The sequence below is a fragment of the Poecilia reticulata genome, chromosome 3, assembly GCF_904066995.2.
Source record: "Poecilia reticulata chromosome 3, P_reticulata-male-v2, whole genome shotgun sequence".
In the NCBI taxonomy this organism is placed as follows: domain Eukaryota; kingdom Metazoa; phylum Chordata; class Actinopteri; order Cyprinodontiformes; family Poeciliidae; genus Poecilia; species Poecilia reticulata.
This window is the reverse complement of record NC_088832.1, coordinates 6,192,725-6,216,186: the sequence shown is the minus strand read 5'-3', so window position 1 is coordinate 6,216,186 and position 23,462 is coordinate 6,192,725. Positions and strand designations below refer to the sequence as shown.

The window sequence follows — 23,462 nt, the reverse complement described above, 5'->3', positions numbered from 1 at the left end:
GGGCGGTAACCGTAGGAACAGGCACGAGGAACGAGGTCAGCGCAGAGTTGAGTTAACAACGAGGAGTTACTCAGATTGTTAGAGGCACCACACGGGTTGACACGGCAGCCAGCTGCTCTGAAGCGCCTGTTGGGTGATTAGGAGCAGGTGTGCAGGAGCATCCGGCTCAGCCACGCCCCCTGGTGGAAACCTGCAGCTCTACAAGAAACAGAAACACCAAACAACGCACCCAGCTAGCTCCGTGACAGCACAAACTGAGGCTAAAAGAGACAGTCACTGAGAACGCCAGGCAGCAAGAATGGATTCATTTCAGTTTTCAATGATTGAAAAATTCTTCTAATAATCGGAACAAAATGCCTCTCGTCTCGATTGAACTTTTGCACACTTTGTTACATTACAAGCTTGTGATTCCTGGGATTTTTGTGAGACATCCCGACATTAGATTAGATCAGATTCGTCTTCACTGTTGTTGCATATGTATAGGTACAGAAAATGGAAATTTGGTCTCTAACCAGAGAAGTAGCACAAATAGTGAGATACATACAGAAATAGGCAGAAGGTCAAATAAATGATATAAATACAATCACATAAAAAATATATTGAAGAATTTTATCTGAATTGGGATTTTATGAGACATCCCAACACAAAGTAGCACATCACTGTAAAGTGCAAAAGAAAGGCCAGGACAGGAAGTTTTAAAGCAAAGTTCTGTTATTCCAGCTTTGAGTATCTGAAACTAATCAATCCATCATCTGAAAATGGTAAGAGAATGGAAAAACAACTCAAACTCAGAAATTAGCTTATAAGTCTGGAAAAAAAACCCATAAAATGTCTAAAATTTACATTCAGGTCATCATAAAACAGGAAGTGTTGTTAATGGAATGGGTCGCATGCTTTAGTTTGTAAGCTTAAACCAAAACGGTGACCTTTGAACCTGTCCTGTGGCAGTTTGAACTTAGAGGTCGTCCTGCAGACTTCCTCTAAAAGCAAATCATCCATCAAACAGGGCCTAGTTAAAGTTTTAGTAGTGGTTTTAGTGATAATCGATTAAACTGAGGCCTTCAGAGATATTCAAAACCAACGCAAAAACATCCGTGCGACATAAACGTTTAGTTTAGTAAAAATATTCTTTTTGAGAAAAAATGATGTTCTTTTGGTTTTCATTTTTAAACATACTTTGTATTTCAAAATATACCGAGAAGTTTAATCCTAAAATTTGGGTGGCCTTCATGACTCTTTTACAAACTCCTTCCTGTTTCCCAAACATCTTACTTTGACCTCTTCTCAGCGATCATCTGCTCATGTTTATGCACCAGTGAGTTTCTTGTCCTTTTGCAAATCCGACACGTAAATTTTGAGTCGACGTTAACTAGTGTCCACACCGTCATTAAGGAACGGCGTGATCCAATCAGGCAGAAGAGACGCAATGCAAAACAAAACACGGCTTCAGCCGCAGAGTTTCTGTCACTGAACTGATGAGCTGCGACGAGGGTTGTTCTTCAAGCTCACTGCATCGGTCAGTCAGGAGATCAGAAGGTGTTTACCGAAAGACAATTTAGGAATTGTTGTTGTTTTATGTAATAAACTGTAAATGGCAACACGTGCCAAACAAATCTTTTCAAATTGTTTTTCACTGTCAGCCAAAGTTGAACATCTGAATTCATAGCACAAGCCTCCTTTGAGTCTTAGCTAACAAACTAACCGTGTGTAAACATAAGTTTCTGAAACCGTTGGGAGCTCTGAGAGAAGACTTCACGTTTTCTGGTTGCTCTTGACTGCAAGCTAAAGCCGAACCCCCAACACAACCGCACAGTAATTAACAAAAAAAAAAAAAGTCACAGACGATGAAGGCGCTCCCTTGATTTGCCGAAGTGGGCACTCATGAGGCGCCGACTCTGAACCACTTTGCAATTAGCTGCATTTAATCCTGCAGCTAATAGGATAAAAAGACTCTGAGGCTCCGAATTATCCAACAGTTCTTCAGGCTCCTTCACACCTTCATTCAGACGAGAAAACACACAAAATGGTCCATATGCACACACACAATCTGCTGTTTCCTCTTCATCTACTGTTGTAGTGTATATACTTTTATACGTACATGTGTTGATTGGGGAACTTTGTATGTTTTTTTCTTAGTGGAAGGTCTGTAAATATTACTGCAGAGTGACTTTCTAGTACTAATACTCAACTAGCTGTCCTTCTAGGAGGCGGAGGGGTTGCTATGGATTAGATTTCCTGACCCAGCAGGCACCTATAGTGAGAAGATTGTGACATGGTATAGCGGGATGTGGGAGTGAAGACCGGCGTGAGCTCAGTTTGGAAGGCGAGGGGTCGCAGGTAGACCAGGTGTCCCTGCAGAGGACATTGATTGAAGCTGTTGTTGTTGGCGTTTAGAGAGAATTCACGGCGGGGGCAGACGCCTGCGCTTCCTGTCTGCTCACTGAGAGCAGCAGCTGCCTCGGTGACAGACAGTTTTACCAATCAGTCAGGCTGCTCAAGCACAAAACACGAGGGAACGCTGCGTGTTTACAGCCTGAAAGGGCGAAAAAGCACGGGCCTCATTGAGTGGCTGCATTGCCCCCACCGCCGCCAGCCAGCCTCCCCTGCTTCTGCGCGTTATGCATTCTCCTCTCTATCATTTTCCCCTCATTTTCCCTCCCTCTGTCGCTGCTAAAGCAGTTTGAGGTGCAGCAGATATGCATAATGGCAGCATAAAGACACAGAGCGTTTAAAGAAGCACGCTCAGACAGAGGCATCCGTGGAGTGGTGGTGACGGCGTAGGCGTGTGTCGGCTCCATTAGGCGTTTGTTTCTGCATTAAGATCTAATCTCTGTTATCTTCCATCGGTGTGGAGAGGATTGACAGAGACAGGCGTGCAGAGATAATCAGAACAAATGACGGTTACAAGAAATGTACGTGTGAACACACCTGTCTGCAGTCTGTACTAACTAAATAATTACCACTGGGATTACTGTTTTGATCTTATTACAGTTGGACATTGGTTTTATTTAATGCAATTTTAGGTGTCCTGTTATTACCAGAATCTTTGTTTGTTTGTTTGTTTGTTTTTTGATTTAAACCAAACATGGAAAAGCTGCATTCAGATTCTCTGCACATCAAATCTGGAACAAACTTCCAGAAAACTGCAAAACAGCCGAAACGCTGAGTTCCTTTAAATCAAGACTAAAAACCCAAGTGCTTAAAGTTTCCTTTGAACCAGGAACAATGGATCATTGACCAACATACTTGATGTTTGTTGGTGATTTTAACACTGGAACTTGACAAAATGTGATGCCTGTTGCTGGTTTTCACAATTGTTGACTTAATTCTGTTTTTATGACGTAAAGCACTTTGAACTGCCTTGTTGCTGAAATGTGCCGTACAAATAAACTTAATTTATTTATTCATTTTTCTGTTATGTTAGGATTTCCTGGACGTTCGACTTGCATTCGATCGAACATCTTATTTCTTGGCTTATTGGAATCCAAAGTGGGAGAAAAGTCACATCCATTACTTTGACTGTTTTTGGGTATTTGCACAAACCATCATGATTGTTTGTAGCTTTTTAGTTCTGCTTCAGTTATGAATAGCTACATGTAAAATGACGCTTTGCTGCGTTGTTTTGTCCACAACAGTAAAATAATTTTGGTGTTGTTCCTGCGCTCTGAGCGCCACGACGATGCTGCACTTTTTTAAAGACCAGAAGATTAGCTCCATTAAAAAATGACTGAAACAGAAAAAGGGAATTATGTTCAAACTACAGGGCAGCTGACGTGCAAAAAGTACAGAAGCCTGTGTGTTAATGTTGCGTCAAAAAATATTAATGGCGTTAAAAATCTGTGAATTAACACAAGGTTAGCGAGTAAATTTTCACAACCCTAATTTTTTTTCCTTACAATGACAAATAATACAATAACTGTCCATATCTACTCCTGTATTTGTTGCTGGTTAACTCAGTGGTAATATCAGCTGTGCCCTTGACCTTCACAATTTTCTTAGCCACCTATTAAAAATTATGGGCTATTATTTTTTTGCACTGATTGCAGAACTATACTAAAGGCTATGTGTATCAGTCACATCTAACCAATGTGAGGTTTTCCTAGTGTTTTTACCACATTGTGCACATTGAAAGAGAAACTGTTTTGTCCTATCTGAGTTACTTGCTCCTACAAAAACCGCCACATAAAAATGATCACTCAGAAGGCCAACCCAGATGAATGTAAAGGGGTGTGAATACTTTTCTGATATATTATCAGTAAATATTGATTACCGGCCACAACAGAAATATTAACACCAGATATCAGCCCCTTAGTTCTATCAGTTTGACATGTTTTTATCCAGGTGTTGGAATGCTTGTGCTATCATGATTTTCTGCAGTATGGATTTTCAAGAAATGTGTGTGATGTTATAACTGTGACAGCTGTATTGGGCCTGCAGCAGAATGCCTGGTTGGAGTAAGGTTTGTAGACTAGTGGTCCAGTTGTGGTTTATGCTATAGAGGCTTGATCCACTGCCACATGTTCCCTCCAGGCTTTGTTGCATTAAGATGGCAGCAATTCAGTACTGGGGTTGCCCCTGAAGTTTAATTAAATCAAAAGCCTTAATTAAAAGTATGCGATTGGTCATTTATCAAGCTTTTTATTTATAGCTCCACGTTTCCAGGGTGTGAAATTGTTTTTGTGTTTACTACTTTTGTTTTGAGATTTTTTATTGACTTTGAAATGTGGGTTATTGTTGACCTCTATCCCCGATTCATTGTCCATCATCAGAATGCTGCATGTGTTCTTCTTTATTCTCAGCCTTCTGTATTCTCTTCATACCGTCACACTGAGGATGCAATCAAACTCAGGGATGGCAACAAATGTGTATAATGATGTAAATAATGTAGTTGTATTGCTGATTTTGAAGTGGTGAATTAAATCTTCACTTTTCCATCAACAGAGTGGCCTAAAATGACAATAATACAAAGAAAAACTAATCTTGGAGAGCATTAAAGAATGATATGTTTTCTGTGTGTTTCTTTGCTCCCTGCTGTTTCATATTAAGGAGTTTTACTGCTTTCCGTTCAAGCTGGATGCTTTGTAAAACAAGAAGGCGATCTAATTCCTTCTCTCTGTGTGTTTCTGCAGCTCTTTGATGGAATCGAATGCGAGTTTCCCATGTTTTTCATCTACATGATGATTGACGGTAAGCTTCGCTCTCTTCGCCGCTGCTGCTATGATGCCTCAATGGGACGAGAGAGAAAATTACATTTCGGTTTATTTTGAGACATTTGAAAAAACAAACTAGAATTGATTCTTAAAACATATGCTTAAAAATGACAAAAGAGGTAATAAAGACTTTTTTTTTTCAAAACAGAGTCATATACACTCTACATCCATGTTGCATTAAGGCTCTACACCAGGGGTGTCCAAAGTCTGTGGGTGTGATTGGTTGTGGTTAGTTAGCACTGGGAGTACTGGGTGAAGGTAGAGGGTATTTCTTTTTTATTAAAACCCCTTCAACTCTCATAAGATAGACACTTACATGTTACACTTAAATGTAACATATTAGAGTTTTCAAGGTGATGGTGGAAGGGTTAAAAATTAAGCTTTTGCAGCCCATGTGGCAAAATGTGTGGACACCGCTGCTCTACAAAGCTGTCATAGTTCAAGTACAGAGGTTTGCTTCTTTATGGTCTAGTCAAATCCATTGTAGTCCATGGCTGGAGCAAGAGTTTAACTCAGAAACTCAACAGATTCACATATCTGCACAAAACCATTCAACATCTCAGTATAAGTTAAAAACTTCCTGTTTTGTCCTAATTCTAAAAAGAAAAAAAAATCCACATTATGGAAACTGGGTGTTTGTCTTCTCAATACAATGACACTGACACAATCCGAGTGTGCATAAATTCATGTTGTGAGGACTAATTCAGTCACAAACAGTAGTACACACACTCAGCTCTGGGATCAGTCTCACAGCTACAGGCAGAGAGACGGAGAGCACAGCCCAGGCATGTACCCTCACCATCCAGTCCGAAATGTGTCCCTGTCTCTTTAAGGTGTGTTTAGAGGAAATAAGGCACAGGTGAAGGAGTACCAGGACCTCCTGGAGCCCATCATCTTCCAGTCGTTCGAGGGTGAGTTTTCACGTAAACGCACGTACACATCCAGGAACGGCTTATTGTTGATTTCTGCCTGTTTCTTTTGTTTTTCATTTTAAATCCTGTCATTTTTAACATAAGAAAAATGTTGCATAAACATACATCTTTTCACCTTTACTGCAGTCATTATGTTGAGGGGAGACAGTTACATGATAGGAAAGTCAGCAGCTTGGCGTTTCCTCTGGTCCATTCAGAATAGACTGGGAATAATTAGAGTGCAGACAGGATGATGGTGTGAGACGTTAGTTGCCTCTATAGAGTCTTTGTACTTGTCCTGTATAAATTAGCATTGACTCCTAAAGTTAATTGTCTGAGCTTTGGAGGTGAATGAAAAGGTTTTTCTTTTGTTTCACCATTAATGTTAATGAGAGTGAAAAAAAAACTCAAATGTGATTGCTGCTGTCAGAAGAATTCATTGACTTTAACTGATTTGCTAAAGCATAAACATGCCGCCCTCCTCTGTGAGTATGGCTACTCATGTAGCATGAAACAGTAAAAATATATTTCATCAGAGACGACAAACGCAGAGTTTCTGCTGTAAGTTAGCGTAGTGACTTACAGAATGTTCAGTCACAGTTTCTGACCTAACAGACATGAAAACCGTTTCACACTGGTGAATATTTTGAGAATCAGGTCAGAACTGACTTACAGCAGGAGATTCTCAGCTGGCATCGCACTCTGAAGATAATCTGGAGTGGCATGGTGGGGGGGATCACACAGGAGGCAGGACATCATGTCAGAACTGCACCCTTACATTTTAATGTTCTTCCTTGTTTGTTGTTGTTCACGTTTAGGAAGGCAGATCTTGTTTCATGTCGGGATGCCTGTGATTCCTTTATTTTCCTAAAATTTTTGCCAAATATATTTTTTGTTTATCTTCAGCTCCAGAAACGACAGCAAAATACAAAATCATTCATTCCCCTTTAACTATTTTTTTTGTATATATCAGAGCCATACTGTGTGTATAGTACACTGTTTGCACATTTGTTTTTATAAATAAAAGGTTTAAAAGTATGCCTTACATTTACTTCCAGCCTCCCTGATTCAATACTTGGTGGAAGCACATTTCACAGCTCTAACAGCTGAGGGTGTTTTAGAGTGAGCTTTACACATCTACATGCTGAAACATTCAGCCGTTCCTCCTTAGAAACCAGCTCAGTCACATTCCTGCCAATAAACATGTTCAGCTTGAGCCATGAATTCTGAATTGGATTTAGATCTGAACCGAGCTATTCTAACACTTTAATATGCTTTGATCTTAACCATTCAGCTGAACTGCTGGCTGTACTTTGAATTTGTGTTTTCCATTTGTGCACCATAAGCAGTCCTCTGTGAGATGTTTAAAGCTAAGCATAGTGTGTTGGAACTCATCGCTGCTTCAAACCTGAACTCAAAATTCTCCCTGACTTGTGTGTTTTGTTCCTTGTCCTTCATAATTCTGAGATTTTTCTCTAAACTCTGAAATCTTTATAGAAAATCAGGAGATAAACTCAGATTAAATAGGCAGCTTTTAATGGGTTTTATCTAGAGGGGAGCAGAGTAAAAGGGGCTGAATGTAACTGCAGCTAACATACACTTTTAATGATGAAAATCATGTATCATATCCTTCTGTTTACACTTTGTGTTGATCAAGTACAAAAAACAAACAAACATGGAAATGTGTTGTAAAGAGACAAAAAGTGAAAAAGGGGGTGTTAATACTTTTACAGAACAGTGTCGGCCATGTTTGAAACTTTTTTTTTAATCAGTGCGCAAACAGCATGCTGTAAAATCTGAAGAATGATCTTTGTCCACTTTAAAGATCATTTAGTCACCTGGAAAAGGCCTAAGCTAAGTGTTGAAGCAGCTCTGGAACATGTTGAGTCTCACTGGTATCAAGCACGACGCATGAAAACCCGCCGTTAGAGAGAGACGGAGAGGTCCATTCAGCAATTAAAAAGAGTCCAGGTACATACATTATTCAGCTTAGAGTTCAGCACAGAAATCATTCAATTCAGATGAAAAATATTTTATTTATCCCAAAGGGAAAATAAATGTTACTCTAATTAACATAAAGAGTCATTGTGGATAGTGATGCTGTCCAATTCCACATTTTTCTTCACTAAAATATTTCTAATAAAAAAGATGACTGTTATTTTGAATGCAGAACCTTCTTAACCTTCATGTTTGTATCTATACCCGCTAAGACATGAAGCTGTTTGCCTAAAGTACACAACTGGTTTATAAATGACTGTTTTAAGCTGGAGTTGTTGCTTCATTCTCTGCGTTGATTTAGACTCCTTTTACTCACACACAGATCCAGAGAGGATGTGGTCTATGTAAACACTGCTTCATTATTATTTGTTTTCATTGACAGGCCACGCTGTGATCCCTAAGTACTACTACGTACCGGCTGACTTTGTGGAGGCGGAGCAGAGCAAACATGGAAGCCAGAAGCGTTTCCCTAGCAACTCTGGTCGTGATGGCAAGATGTTCCTCTGGGGTCAGGCTATGTACAACATTGCTAAGCTGCTGGGTGCGTTTCTTAAATTGTTAACAACAGTTTGTCATGTAGTTATGATTTTAAGATTCCTTCAATCTATCATTACACTCCATTTGAATGCTAAGAACAGTTATTGATCAGTAGTGTCTGTTTATGTTTTTCCTTTCTGTAAATCTTTCAAAGGCGTTCATAATCTTTTGTTTCTGCACATGTTTCGTAACTTTCCAGTGGATGAGCTGATCAGCCCTAAAGACATCGACCCCATCCAGCGATACGTCCCACGGCAAGACCAGCGCAACGTCAGCATGAGATACTCCAATCAGGTAAGCTTCCACGCAACTGTGACGTCTAACAATACAGAAATCTGAGATTCATTTTTGTTATAAATCAATGGGAATTAGCCTAATATCTTACCTATTATTACCTCTGAGCTTCTCTTCTTTCATTACTTACATGTTTATCCTTGGAGAAATAAGGGAAAATTACTAATGATCGATCTCAAATAATTACTCTAGTTCTGCTTCATAAGTGAGTCACCCCACACAGTCATAAACACTGAAACTGTTCCAGTAAAATTAGATTTGTATTAAGCCAAAGCATGAAACCGTGAATGTGGAACAATAACTCATCAATGAAAATACAACACTGCATCAGAGACAAATAAAACTAGCAGGAAGCCGGACTGCGCCACAGAGGATTCTGGGTAAACACAACCAAAACAGACACACGAGTCTAAGCGCTAACGGGAGAAATGTCAAAGACAAAAGAGAAATCCTACAACTGCTCAAATCTGACGCCACTATGTTTATCTTTACATTTCGTGAAGAAGGAAGTCGCCCTCGGGCTGCACAGTGGCGCATTTGGTAGAGCTGTTCCCTTGCAGCAAGAAGGTTCTGGGTTCGATTCCCGGCCCCGGTCTTTCTGCATGGAGTTTGCATGTTCTCCCTGTGCATGCGTGGGTTTTCTCCGGGTACTCCGGTTTCCTCCCACAGTCCAAAAACATGACTGTCAGGTTAATTAGCTTTTCCAAATTGCCCCCTAGGTGTGAGTGTGTGTGTGCATGGTTGTTTGTCCTGTGTGTCTCTGTGTTGCCCTGCGACAGACTGGCAACCTGTCCAGGGTGATCCTGCCTCTCGCCCGGAACGTTAGCTGGGGATAGGCACCAGCAACCCTCCTGACCCCACTAAGGGACAAAGCTGCAAGAAAATGGATGGATGGATGGATGGATGGATGGATGGATGGATGGATGGATGGATGGATGGATGGATGGATGGATGGATGGATGGATGGATGGATGGATGGATGGATGGATGGATGGATGGATGGAAGGAAGTCGCCCTCAGTGTCTCCTTCGGATGTTTCTGTTCTTGGTTACAGCGCCACCACAGGCGAGAAGGTCAACAGGCTTTTCAGAGGGTTTGGTTTGTTTGACAGTGCAGTGTGAAAGTGAACCGCAGCAGCTGAAAATGTAGCAAATATTGCAGTGTTGGTTTCCAATCAAACCGACTCTACAGGAAGATAGCAACTTATCTTAGAATGACAGATTACCAAAGACTCTTTGAGGTTCTGACTGGCTTTATCATCCTTTTCTTTGAGAACTCCAACACTTGTTCTCTGTGCTCTCATCATGTTCTTCCCGTTCTCATCTCTGGGTCTAAGCTCTGCTTGTGCTCTCATGTCTCCTTAAATCATGTTCTCTGCTGTTCTGGACTGTTCTTCACCCCACTTACAAAATCCAGTTTGACAGCAAAAGATAAACGAGATATGTTTGAAGCCTCAGCAGTGTGGTCAGCATCCTGTGAGGCAGACTTTATTCTTCCCAGTTTTGGTAGCAAGGCTGTAAATAAAAAGAAGCTCAGGTGCTCTTTGTAATCTTTGTAAGTGAAAGGGAGCATTTAAGGGCTTAAAACGTTTGAACTAAGCTAATCTGTTCCTGTGTAAAAATGAACGTCCTTGGTTTAAGCTGTAAGTGTGTGCCCTCTCCTGGAAGGAAATTCAGCTGGAAGAATAGGATTAGCTTTTTTCACACACCGGCCTAAAAAAACTAAATATTCATGCTGGACCGACTGTTGGAGACTCTGTGGACTTACATTAGCAAATGATATTTCACATTTATTTGCGATTGGTCCCATGTGGGTCCATTTTGGAGAAAAATGTTCGAGGTTCTGGAAACAGTCTTCAAAAAGAAAATATAATTTCAGTTTACGGTAATATATGGTACCTTTCAAGGATATGAACTACAAAAAAATGATAAATACCTCCTTGGAGTGCTATTGGTGGCAGCAAAAAAGGCCATAACCTGAAAATATGTCTAAGATAGAAATTTATAAAATAAGTCAGTGGACTGATTTCATAAAGTATTTTCGTCATGGAAAGAATAACTTTTAGAATGAAGTCACAAGGAAATTAGTCAAAGGGGTTGAGTTATGTTGAAAATCTCAGTCATGACTTTATATAATTATCTAATTTTAATTTGATAAAATTGTAAATATTTTTATTTCTTCTTTCCCATTATTGTTGCAGCTTGCGTACTCTTTAGGTTAATTTATAATGTACAAAAACAGCAACAAAAAAAATCAATCAAATTACGAAATATAAGTTGTAAATGTTGCAAATTGTTCTATGAAAATAGAAATGTCATTAAAAGAAGCTGATGTTTAATATCCATGTTTCTGTTGAGGAACTTTTTTTAGTTTTATTTTAATCTTTTTGTTGTTTCTGGTCTCCAATTCCTTTTTCCTCCCCAAAGACTTGACTGCTGGCTCATATCAGACACCCTGTTTTATCCTCCTCTGTTCTTAAATGCATTATTTTTAAAGATCTCCCTCCTGGGTCCTCACGTGCAATGAAGTCTTAATTGCGTTTCCCTAAATCAAGAGCAAACCAGCAGATATTATACATATATATGTTTTTTTTTTTTATTACCTTACCAGAGGCCAAGCTGGCAGATGAGGATTAAACCTATTTATTTCTCTAAATGGCAATCACGATGAGGCTTAATCCATATCGACTATGGCTGGCAGCTCCAAGGATCACACTGATGAAGGCTGGAGATACATATTCACCTGCTTCATGAAAACATTTTTCCACCTCTATATTCCACCTGTTTTTGTTGCCTGGCTGATAAGACAAAGCTGGAACAAGGCACACGGAGGGGATAAGGCTTTAGAAGGTATGACAATTGGCAGAATAAATCCAAATATCAGCAGAGGGAACAAAGGGAATGTTTTTATCCAGCCGGCCTCTGCGTTTGAGTTTCTTACTGTCTCCTGTCTCATTGTAGATAACAATGTTTCACTTTGCGACGGTGTCGGGTGGATCTTTTTTCCCGCTCGTAAGAAACCGAGCACAGCGTCAAGCGTTTGAAATGTGATGGAGTCAGAAGTTTACATCCACTCACCGTGGTTAAGAATTAAATATTTCTTCTGGACCTTTTAATAAATGAGATTTTAAGCGTTTTCTATTTTCAGATTTGAATGATTACACTGCTGAGACACAATCTTATCAGGTATTCCTGTTCTAGTTTCTATTGCAAATATTCTAGTGCACTTGAAATAAGACAAAACTAACTCACAAATAACTATAGCAAGACATTGTTTTAAGTCAATATTGATGAAAAAGAACAAGTTCTACTGGCAGATTGTTTCCCTTGTAACAAGGGATGAAATGAGTTTTTCGATTGATTTGGATCGTTTGACGCAGTGCAGTGTGAAAGCGAACCGCAGCAGCTGAAAATGTAGCAAATGTTGCAACTTTGGTCCCAAATCAAACAGAGTCTACCAGACTATCAGGTGTGAAAACACCCCAGCTCAGTTCAAGTGGCTTCTGCCAGTTTTGCTCGTCAGAGTTTACAAAAACTTTCTGGCGGCTACACAAAGCGTTTTAACCCAGTATCGGTGGAGGTGTGTACTATTTGAGCCTGTTTGCATAATTATGATCCTCTGAAGACTAGATAAAAACACAATCAATTCAAACGTGCACACCCACTTCCTTTTTATGAGTTTATTGAAGCTGTTTGTTGTATAGTCAGTCTATCCTGAAAGAATAATGGTATAGATAAATAATTTCAAGTCTAAAATCCATACCAGGCTTATATAGTGATGAAACTTCTGCAAATAATCAGGTTGTTCCAGTGCTGGCAGAGCAGGGAACATAAGCTATTAAAATCCTGATCCTTTTATAAAACAGAGATCCATACAGATCTGATTTAAAATCCTCTGAATCTATAGAAAAACAGTGTCAGCTTCCTTGTGTGGAGCGTGATTTCTCCCAGTTGGAGGGAGGAGTGAGGATGTGGCGCACCGTTGCTCTTGGAGGTCTGCCTCTATGAATTCAGCATCTAAACTAGCTTCCCCTGGGAGCAAAAACTGGCTCCTGTCAGGTCGGAAGCATATTTTGTCAAGATTATCAGAAGTTTTATCACAGCCGGTTTATGTTGGATGTGCTTAGAGTCGCAGCGGTGCAGCTCACTGTGAGCCGGGCCTCTGATGGTAGCAGTCACCACCCAGCATGCAACAACACGAACAAAGACCCCCACCCTGAGCCGGATGGGGGGTTTTTTAAACCACAATCCTTCCATGGAAATGGGGAAAGAATTTTGCATGAACTTTCTCTCTGGGAAATGTGTGAAATACTTTGGTTTGTTTGGCTGTGGTGTGTTGTTTCCGTCAGCATTTGGAGTGACAGTTAGACTCTGTAGCCATTATTAATGAACTTACGGATCAGATTTGTGATCAGAACGCAGGGTTGAGCTCAAACTGGGGCAGTGGCAGCTACAGTGGCACTTCTAGTGTCAGCTGCCACAGCTTGGTAGAGGCAGCTTCTGACTTTTGTGACAGATAACACATCTTCTGTGGCCGAGTGAATACGAATAAGTTTATTTTGAACAAATCAATAAAAAGAAATAAGAACACATATAGATGTGTGACAGACTTTTGTGGCAACTTCAGTGACTTTTGTCACTGAAACCATGGAGTCTCACAAATGCCACGGCATCAGTCACTAAAAGTGTGGTATCTGTCACAAAAGCTTTGGTATCTCTCACAAAAAGCATGGCAGCTGTCACCGAAACTGTGTTACATGCCACTAAAGCCGGAAGCTGCCTTTACTAAGCTTTGGCAGTTTCCGGAAGTGCCACTATAGCTGACACTGCCACAGTTTGAAGCCATGATTTGCGTTTGCTGTCTCTGCTGCTGTTTGTGTTCTGTTAAAGAACTGTTTTATACAACATGTTTATACAACATGTTGGGTAACTCTGGTGTTGCTCTAAATATCCATTACCACCAGATAATCAGTGCGGTTTGTGCACCCACATCCAAATGTTCTGTTTTAGGTTCATCTTCAGCCTCAAAAATGCTACAGACAACATGATCAGAAAAACCTTTTAGCGCTGACAGTTGGTCAGGAAATAATTGAGATGGATTTTCACAGACATGTACAATTCTATATCTGTCTCAGAACAGCACAGAGCAGGCTGGCTGTCCACTGATGGATGAAAACAAGGCAGCTGTGCTGATGTTATGTGCTGCTTTGAATATTGGGTGAATATTACAGGCACTACAAATATACCAATAGTGATCAGAAGGTTTACAGGTATATTGGCCATTGGATTCTGTTTCATCCATATTTATTTAAGTAATGTAACAGATCACATATTCAAACCAAAAATACCTGATCCCCAAATGTTGGTTTTGTACACCAAATAAATCCAATAATATTTTCTACCTGGACGCGTTCAGTGTTTAGGAGGAACTACGTGTAAAATCCAACGTTCTGTTGCACAACTTTAGATTTGTGCAACATGATGGTGTCAGATTTTCTTAGATCTAAGGATTTCTTAGATCCTTAAATGACATGTCTTCTTTTGCTGTACTTTCTCCACACACGGTAGTGTAGCAAAGAAAAGTGTCCCCTGGAAACGGCTTATGGATGTATGAAAACATTATATGCCTTACCAACCAATGGGCAATAGGTTCTTTTATCTGCCAAAAATTTTTTTTAAGAGGGTTTGAAATAATTTTAACTCAAATGATTTGGTGTTTCTGCTTTTTATGACGTCCTCCATCTGATAGGAGGCACTTCTCCCGTTGAACCACGGGGTTTTTCTCACATCTCCATGCCATTGGAACGTTTTAACATCCCTCCAGGCCTCACTGAGAAACCCAGGTGCATCTCATCACCTTTTCAACCTCGCATTGTAAACCTGATAGAAAATAAACCCTTTGCCTCACAGAAACCCACTGCAGGTGATTTGCTCCTCTATGTTTAGAGTTTTATAGAAAATCTTAGAATCGATCTGTTCACAGATTTCATCGTATAAAAGGAGAGCGAAGAGGTTTTTTTTGTTTGTTTTTCCCCCATCTTTGAGAACATGAAGGCCTCAAATTAACCATTTCCCTCCATGCACCTGTGGCCTTGCCCTCAGTCTGAACAAATTAGGTGTGATTGTTTATTCATGCTGAGCGGAGCAGCTTCTGGGGTCAGCTGGGCACTCTGTGGACGTCTCCTTTCCACCTTCATGAAGCAGCATTTTTCCTCCAGTTCTCTTTTTTTCTCCCTCTTTCTTACTGTTTCACCCTAGCCTTTTAGTCCACATTTCTCTTTTATGTCTTTTTTTTTTTTTGCTTTTGAATCTCAACCCTTGCACCTTTTCTGGCTCAGCCAGACACTTAGCTTTCATGTTATGTTGTCAAGGAGACCTGAGATGGGTTGGGAGGAAAGCACACAAAAAAGTGAGAGAAGAAGTAAAGGGTTGAAGTAAAAGGTGTTTTTGCCACTTTTTTGGATGATTATTTTGTGTTTTAAGTTGGGGGGGAGGGTAAATGTTGTGTGCACAAACGTCCGGTTGGCTCTTCATCACTGAAGTCCAGCATTTTTGCCTCCAGGCAGGAAGCAAGCAAATGGCCATGCTGAGCGTTCACAAGCTGTTAAGAACTGATTTTAACAGTTATTGTTCTCTCTGTGCACATATATGGAAGTACTCATGTCTCAGAGTAAGAGTAAATGAACATACAATGCTATTAAAAAGTATTAGCCACCTTAGAGATTTCTGATTTTGTATCACTTATATGTTGCTATTCAACAAACAAAAATAACCCCACTAAATGGCAATTTTCAGATGAGGGGGGAAACTAATAAAAAAAAAACTGTTCAGTTGGACCTTTATCAACCAATATCTTTCCAAAATTGTAATTTTTGATGATACCCCCAAAATGACGCAATCTGATATATACAGTAATTGGTCTTCCTACAGAAGAATGGAGTTTAAGTTTTTCAAAATAAAAAACAATCCTTCCATTTAACATGTAAAACCAGTTTTTAGAACCTCAGTCCAATATTTTCACCTTGCTTTGTAAAGTACAATGCTGTAAGGAAACCGACCTGTGTGTAGTTAGCTTAATTTTCTCTTATTCTTAAATATGTGCTGTAATAGAGGTTATAATGCTCTTATCAGTAATAGAGAATATTGGAGCATTTAAAACAGAAGGTGAATGTTTTCAAGTCTGTTTTTAACATCACAGTCTAAGGAAATGACTATTTTGAATAGATGCTCAATCTACTTTTAAAGTTTATACACAGATACATATTTTTTCATGTTGCAAACATAAATTGCTTCAAAAATAGTGACTTTGTTCAGCATATTTCCCACTTTACTTAAACCGTTGTTGATCTGGACCTGGTGATAAAAATATTTTTATTAAATCTTTTTACCTTCATTAGCTTACTATTGGGAACACATTCATTTCCAATAACGCCTTAAAATCATGCAGAACTCCTGTGCTGATCCACCAATACTCTACACTCATTATTATGAGTTAATAATGTAAATTATGTATTATTTTAACACGTACTCTATATTAAAAAAATATATGTTCTGCAGATTTTCCCACATTTTATGAAGGATTACGTCTGCGTCGCGGAGGTCTCGGCGGATTGAAGTGCAGCCCTTCAAACATTTTGCATTTGACAGGGAAGAAGTTGTAATACTGTTGGTGTAGGAGGCATTTATGCAACTTTAATGCTTTCCTGGCGTACGAGAAACTCTTCTGCAGTAATGAACTGCAAGCTCTTATTGTAGTGGGAGGTTATGTATGATGCCAAACACTTTAAATATGCATGTTTTCCATGTGATGAATGGAAAGTCTGATGAAAAGTAAAGCTGCAGTGCAGCAGGTTCTTCTGTGTTAAAGTAATTCTGAAAAGCTTGGAGTCACTCCCCATGTGCATGAATGTGACGTTACTTGTGGGACCTTTAATGCAAGTTTTAGCCATTGGAACCAAACTGTCTTTTTGCAGTAAAAAAGAAAATTGTAGTGTATAGAGAGGCCTTTACAGCTGGTAAACTAGTACGCTTAAAATAAATTACATTTCTTGACTTGGACTATTATATTCTGCAGGTTATGTTTAAAATATATAACAGTATATTGTCAATACATTTGCTAAAAAGATTTATTAAAGGTGCAGTGTTATGTAAAATCTACTGTTTAAGCTTTACATCATGTTATAATGTTACTCCCTCGTCATAAACATACATGGTGTGTTGCTTTGATTCTTTCATGAAAGTTTGAGAAGCCTTTTAATCTCCATGGTAACCATTCAGCTGTGCCACATGCCTGGGAGGACCTAGTCCCGCCTTCGGGAACGAAGCTCCTCCTCAGAGCTGCAGTTTGGAAGTTTCCAAGTTTGCCCCTCACAAAGCGTCTCTCCCCCATGGCTCCCTCATGAAGCTCCTTCAGACTAGCCAACAGCAATTAGCAAACACCTGGTGGAACTGGGCATCTGCTGAGCTCATTAAAAGAGCTACTTCTCAGGTAAAAATGTTGTTAAAGGGTTAATGGAGTGACAACTTCCTGAAGGCGGAGTTTCAGAAAGAGCAGAAGCTTCTTAAAGAGACAGAGGCCCAACTTCAGGTTAAATTTAATTTATGTCACATTTTATATAGAACGACAATTGAAGTTGAGATGGTTAATTGATTGTACTGTAAAACGATCCTATGTGCCTGGAAAACACATAGAACTGTTTAAAAGAGAAATCTTTTATAATTTGAGAAGATTAGAGTTTAAAAAAAAAAAAAAGCGAAGTTGGAGCTAAAGAAACGTAATGTATTATTTCTGTCTAAATCTGCAGAACAATCGTTCTAAAGAAACTAAAGAGAGTGGATCGATTTTTACTTTTACAAAAATAATAAAATATGACATTCTATCAAGCTATAATGAAACATATTGTCTCAGTAGAGTACTGTATCATTGCAAAGATAATATATCTTTGTATCCTAATTATGTTATTTTATAGTCATTGCCTGTTTTGTGTTTACGGATGTATCTGCATGGACAGTTGATTGATCCTTAGCTGCTTATCAGATAACAAATGGACTTTTGAGCAACTAAGTGGAATTTACAATTCTTTTTTCTTCCAGCTACTCTTTTTCATCTAAAACTGTTTTGTTAATATCAACATGTGACATACTCATTTTAAACTCCACGTCAAATAAATAAATAATCCATTACAGAGGCTTGCCAAATGAAAGTAGGAATGAAATTAAACTAATTGCCGACTAGTCGGCCAATCAGGAAAATGATTGCTCGGTTGGTGCGCGTAGCTTTTGGCTGGCGCTGTAGTTCCTGATGTGTCTGTGTTTTAGCTCTAGCTTTACTTTGTGGAGAAAAGCAGCGCTCCGTGATCTGCAGCAGCAGTTCTCTGTGGGGTTTTCGCTGCACAGCCACAAGGTCTGAGTGGGTGAGTCGAATGAAACGCACCCCGAGTAGCAGGGCATGACATCCCGCTGACAAACATGCAGTATGACTCAGCGGGCGAAGCAACCGGCGCATCAGAGAAGTCATGAATGGCAATGAAAGAGAATTAGTTGCTTATTTCTCTTATGTCACACTGTTGCTTTTAATGTGGCTCCCTTAATGTGCTCAGCTTTTCAGAAATGCTCACGGTGTCATTGTGGCTTTCTCAGTCTGTCTTTTTGCCCCCTTTGTCGTTCACTCCTTCTGTCTCTTTGAATTTTCCTGTGTTTTTTTTGGTAAATTTACCGCTCCACAAACATGCAGGAAAGGCATGTGGGAATTAAAATAATCCACCACTTAGCTGTGGAGTGGAACAGTTCAAATGAAAATTCTTTGATTTAGTCAAAGATCGCATGGCTCTGTGAAGAAAAGGGTTGATGGGGGGGGGGAAATAAATACTGCTTTCCAGAGGTAAATATGGGTTTATAGAGACCACTGGATGTGTTCTCGTATATATATTGTATATATCAGCAGACATCAGGAGCACAGGCGACACATGATGCAACATTAAGAGGAACCAGAACAGACTCCAGCATCTCCTCCAGTATGAACACAGCGGAGCCAGCTGAGGGCCAGCTGAGGGCCAGCTGAGGGCCAGCAGAGCACCGCCGCTCGATGCAACATTTAGCAGCTTTCAGCTCCAAGCCTGACAGCTCTCCCCCACTCCCTCATTATAACACAATGCAGGTTCCCCCAACACCATCTGACCAAAGATGTCGGAGAAAGATGCAGACTAACGTTGGACAGCCAGAGGTTGTTCATCTGTCTGAGGGATTTGGAGGAGATGAAGGCTGAAACTTGTTCTATACATCAAGAGATTCCATGAAGTTTAACTTCAACACCATTTCTCTGAATATTCGATGCAGTTCAGAGCTATTGTTTTCACTGTCTGACTTGGAAGTAGTTTAAACTTTTCCTGTTTTAAGTTGGTTATAGTTAACTAAAAGATTTTTTTGTTACTAAATGCTACGATAATGAAAATAGAAGGAATTTTATGTACTTTATTTTAGGATTCCCACGAGTCTCACCCAGAGTAGAGACTGTTCTTCCTGGGGTTCACAGCACAAACATTACAATAAAATTAGACTTTTACAAACATCACAAACAAAAAGAGACATAATGAAATACATTAAGATACAAACCAAATCAAAAGACAAAATTCAGATCAACCACCTCAACAGCTTTAACATTTTACAAACTTTACACAAGGACATCACAAAAAAAAACAACACAAAATTTTAGCAGTTTCAAAGAGGTATGAAACAAACAAAAGCAATATTTAGGTATAAATTCACCTTTTTTCCATAAATCCAATTTTATCAGTTATAGATTTTGAGGTTCTGTGCCTTTTTTAATTTAGTAGCTTGCATTTATCAAGATGACTCTTCCTTTAATCAATTTGACAAAGTGCAGGTGACTTTGTCAGGTTCTGATGGATCAGTTCACAACATTTGATTTAATTTTGAAATCTCTCTTGTTGACGTATTTAAGACAACACCTAAAACAAACTGATTCTTTGTGCTGGCAGCATTTCTTCTTTTATGGTGTTATATTCTGCAAACTTCATGAACATTAATCTTTTTTGCAGTTTTGTTGCTGTGGACATTATTGTTAAATCTCTCTTTAGTTTGATAATAATAATAGCAATAATAATAATATGTTTTTTGTGTACTGATGACTTTGGTGAAATAGCAGATAGCTTTTTGTAATGGTTTGAACTTTCTGGCCTTAAATTATATCAAGACGACAATTATGTAGATGGTTTCAGTTAAGGGGGAAAGGCTTTTGTATATTTATGTGGAGCTGTGCAGGCGGCTGTGGCTCACTGGGAACATTAGTTCTGCTGCAATTGGTTATTTAGCTTCCTGTCACTGCAGAGCGATGAGCTCTGGACATGTTGCCTACCGATATGCTCATGTTGTGAACGTGATGCTTTGAGTGATCACTTTAGCAGGAACTTTTGTCCATTTATTGCCTAGAATAATATCAACTGTGTCAGAGTCCTATCTCCTTAATTTTGACCGTTAAAGTTCAGTTTGTTTCATGTAAACTTTCATGGTTGATGTATCGTTGTTGGACAGAGATAATAAAGATGTGTGTGAGAAAGATGATCTATACCTGATTTTGGGTGCATTCACATCAGCCCTGTTTAGTCCACTTTAGGCAAACTCTAGGTGGTTTATGTAGAAGGTCCGGTTCATTTGGGGAACCAGTGTGAATGCGTAATTAAACTCTGAACTGTGATCTACCTAAAAACCTAAGTCTCGGTTTGGTTGAAGTGAACTCTGCTGAGGATTGAATGAACATGTGAATGCCAAGCGGACGGGAAACCGCTCCAAAAGCAGGAAGTGGACTACCGTATTTTTTGGACTATAAGCCGCTACTTTTTCCCCACGCATATAAATGTATGTTTCCAGTTTTTTTTTTAAACTTTGTAGATGCGGCTTATAGTGAGGTGCGCTCTACAGTCATGAAAATACGGTATAACATAGGGCATTCTGGGTAAATACAACCAAAACAAAGGCAGGAGTCTACCGCTGGTGGTAGAAATAACTCGTGGTCTTTTACCACCAACAAAAGATACGACAACCCCTAAAGTCTGACGCTACTCCAGTTTGGTTTACATTTTGTGAAGGAAGTTTATTTGTAGTCACTTTAATACATCTGACATTCAGTATTTTCACAAAAAAGATTCCTGCTTTGTTATGCCATCCTTGTTAGACATTAAAATTCCGCTCACTCAGTACTTTGTGTCCTTTCCATCTGATTGATTGATTGATTGATTGATTGATTGATTGATTGATTGATTGATTGATTGATTGATTGATTGATTGATTGATTGATTGATTGATTGATTGATTGATTGATTGATTGATTGATGGGTCAGTTGAGTAATTACTGTTGAAAGATATGCAGAAACCCCACATTAACTATTCCCATGGTGGTGTTTATGAAGACAACATGAGGTTTTTTGCTGTGCACACTCCCTCTGCAGCCTCAGGAAGGTGAAACTCCAGCGATGTGTTTACATGCAGAGACGGTTCATCAGCATCAGAACAAGTTCTCTTTCAGTAAAACAACTATCGTCCGTTATCATCCTGTTGGTCTGTCTCACTGAGGCACGTTTACGTGGAACGGCTCGGAACAGAGCCGAACATCGAACCGAATGACACCAGATTCATGCAGCGGCGTACAAATCACAGGTCAGTGGCAGGACAGTGTTGCATAATCTAAACATTTCCCATGTGTAAAGAGCGCAGTGACACCTTGAGCAGCATTAAGCAGATGGACACAGGGATGTGTCTGTCCCAAGGGCGCACTCTCATGTGCAGCTCACTACATCACACCATGTTCCAGCCTACGTCCACTTCAAACCAGCCCCACGAACTGAATCACACACTTTAGTGCCAACATGCACACATTTCCTCATTCTCTTTCTGTAGCCTTGACTTCACACACACACACCCGCACGCGCACGCACGCACACACACACACACACACACACACACCCATGCACGCACACAAACACACCCCCACACACGCAGATGCACAGTGTGCTAAGCCATGCTGTTTGCCAAATGGCCAAGTGGTGGGCAGGAAATGTTGAGCCCAGTGGTCTGTGACAGTAAAAGCCTCACAGAGACAGCCATTGACCTTAACCTGCAGGGAAATGGACATCACTCACACACTCAAACACTTTGCAAGCATTAACACTGGAAACATCACCCATGCTCTAATGCACCCTCTGCGTATACCCCTACTAATACATACACAAGCTGCTGCTGCTGCAAACTCCCAAAAGTTTAGAGTTTGTGTTGATCTCAGACAGAACTCTGCTTTCCCTTTCCAGTTACAAGTTGTTCTCTCTGTCTCGGACCCCATTAGAGGCATCTGATTGGTTTTGCCCCTCGTGTTTCTTTTTGTCGGTGCTGCTGACCTGCTCTACTGTCCACCGTCTTCCTGTTAAAGGTTAATGCATCGCTGAGAGACAAAAGGAAAAGCGAGCTGCCAGGAAGCATAACCTCGGGGAGCACAGGGGAGGCTCCTGGGGAGAAATCAAATGTTTGAACCTGTTGTACTCATTTCATCCAACCTCCTCCCTTGTTGCTGTCACATCCTTTTGCACATTGTGGTGCATCAGAGTCTCCCGCTGCTGGAATCGCTGTGTTAGGTGAATGCGGGGCGTGTGAGCAGTGCCAGGTGTGCTGAAAGGCAGCATCTGGCCTTCTATTAGCTGCTTGTTGATGGTTAGTGCTGACAGTGAATGCGCCAAGGCTTCACTGCACTCTGCATTTGTCGGCTTTTCTTTGATCCAAAGGACTGTAGGACTGTAACATCGCATGAGAAACAGACCCAGTTTATTTGATTTAAATCTAAAAGAATGTATTTGCTAAAAGGGGCTAAACACAAAGGCACTGTTTTTTGTTGCAAAAATATAAAAATCATATTATTTTCCTTATACTTTCTGAATAAAACAGTTTGTAGTTTGTAGCTGTAGTGTGACATGATCTATTCCAGTGTTATAAATACCAACTTGATAAGAAAGAAACTGCTGCCAGGAAGATTCTCCAGTTCAGCTCAGCTGCTGGTTTTTGCCTCTGACCTGCTGACCAACAGATTCTTTGCAAATAACTAACAGTGACTGAGAACTAAAGTCTGAAGTCGAATGAATTCATAGCCACTCAAGTAGTTTTCAACTGGCAGTGGTGGGCAGACTGCCGTTAATCTAAATGAAAATTTTGTTCTGCTGTTAGCTCATTAGCATTCTTGCTAACTTTGAAAACATTTATTTTAGAATCCATTAAATTAAAATTTTCTAAAGCGCCAATTTACTTACTGTTTAGTAAGCTTTCAGTTGAATAAAGTTTGATATTGTTTTTATTTTGGTTATGGACTGTTAAGAATTCAAGCTCCTATTTTGAAGTGAGTGACGACTGACTGTCTAATCACATTTTTTTTTTTTTTTTTTTTTTCAAGAAACGTTTTTGAGTAAGTTGAGTAGTATAGAACAAACAAACAAGTGAAGTATACAGAGAAATACAAC

General features: G+C 39.7%; 1 protein-coding gene across 3 annotated transcripts in view; it reads left to right on the top strand.

Annotated features, from left to right (window-relative positions):
• The window catches only part of phkb (phosphorylase kinase, beta), a 109,667-nt gene that overhangs the window by 47,098 nt on the left and 39,107 nt on the right, over positions 1-23,462 (top strand). For all 3 annotated transcript variants that reach the window (XM_008404873.3, XM_008404871.2, XM_008404872.2), the window contains 4 exons: positions 5,130-5,187; positions 6,044-6,121; positions 8,502-8,660; positions 8,856-8,950. In XM_008404873.3, the coding sequence (XP_008403095.2) occupies positions 5,130-5,187; positions 6,044-6,121; positions 8,502-8,660; positions 8,856-8,950 (390 nt within the window). The remainder of the gene's footprint in view (positions 1-5,129; positions 5,188-6,043; positions 6,122-8,501; positions 8,661-8,855; positions 8,951-23,462) is intronic.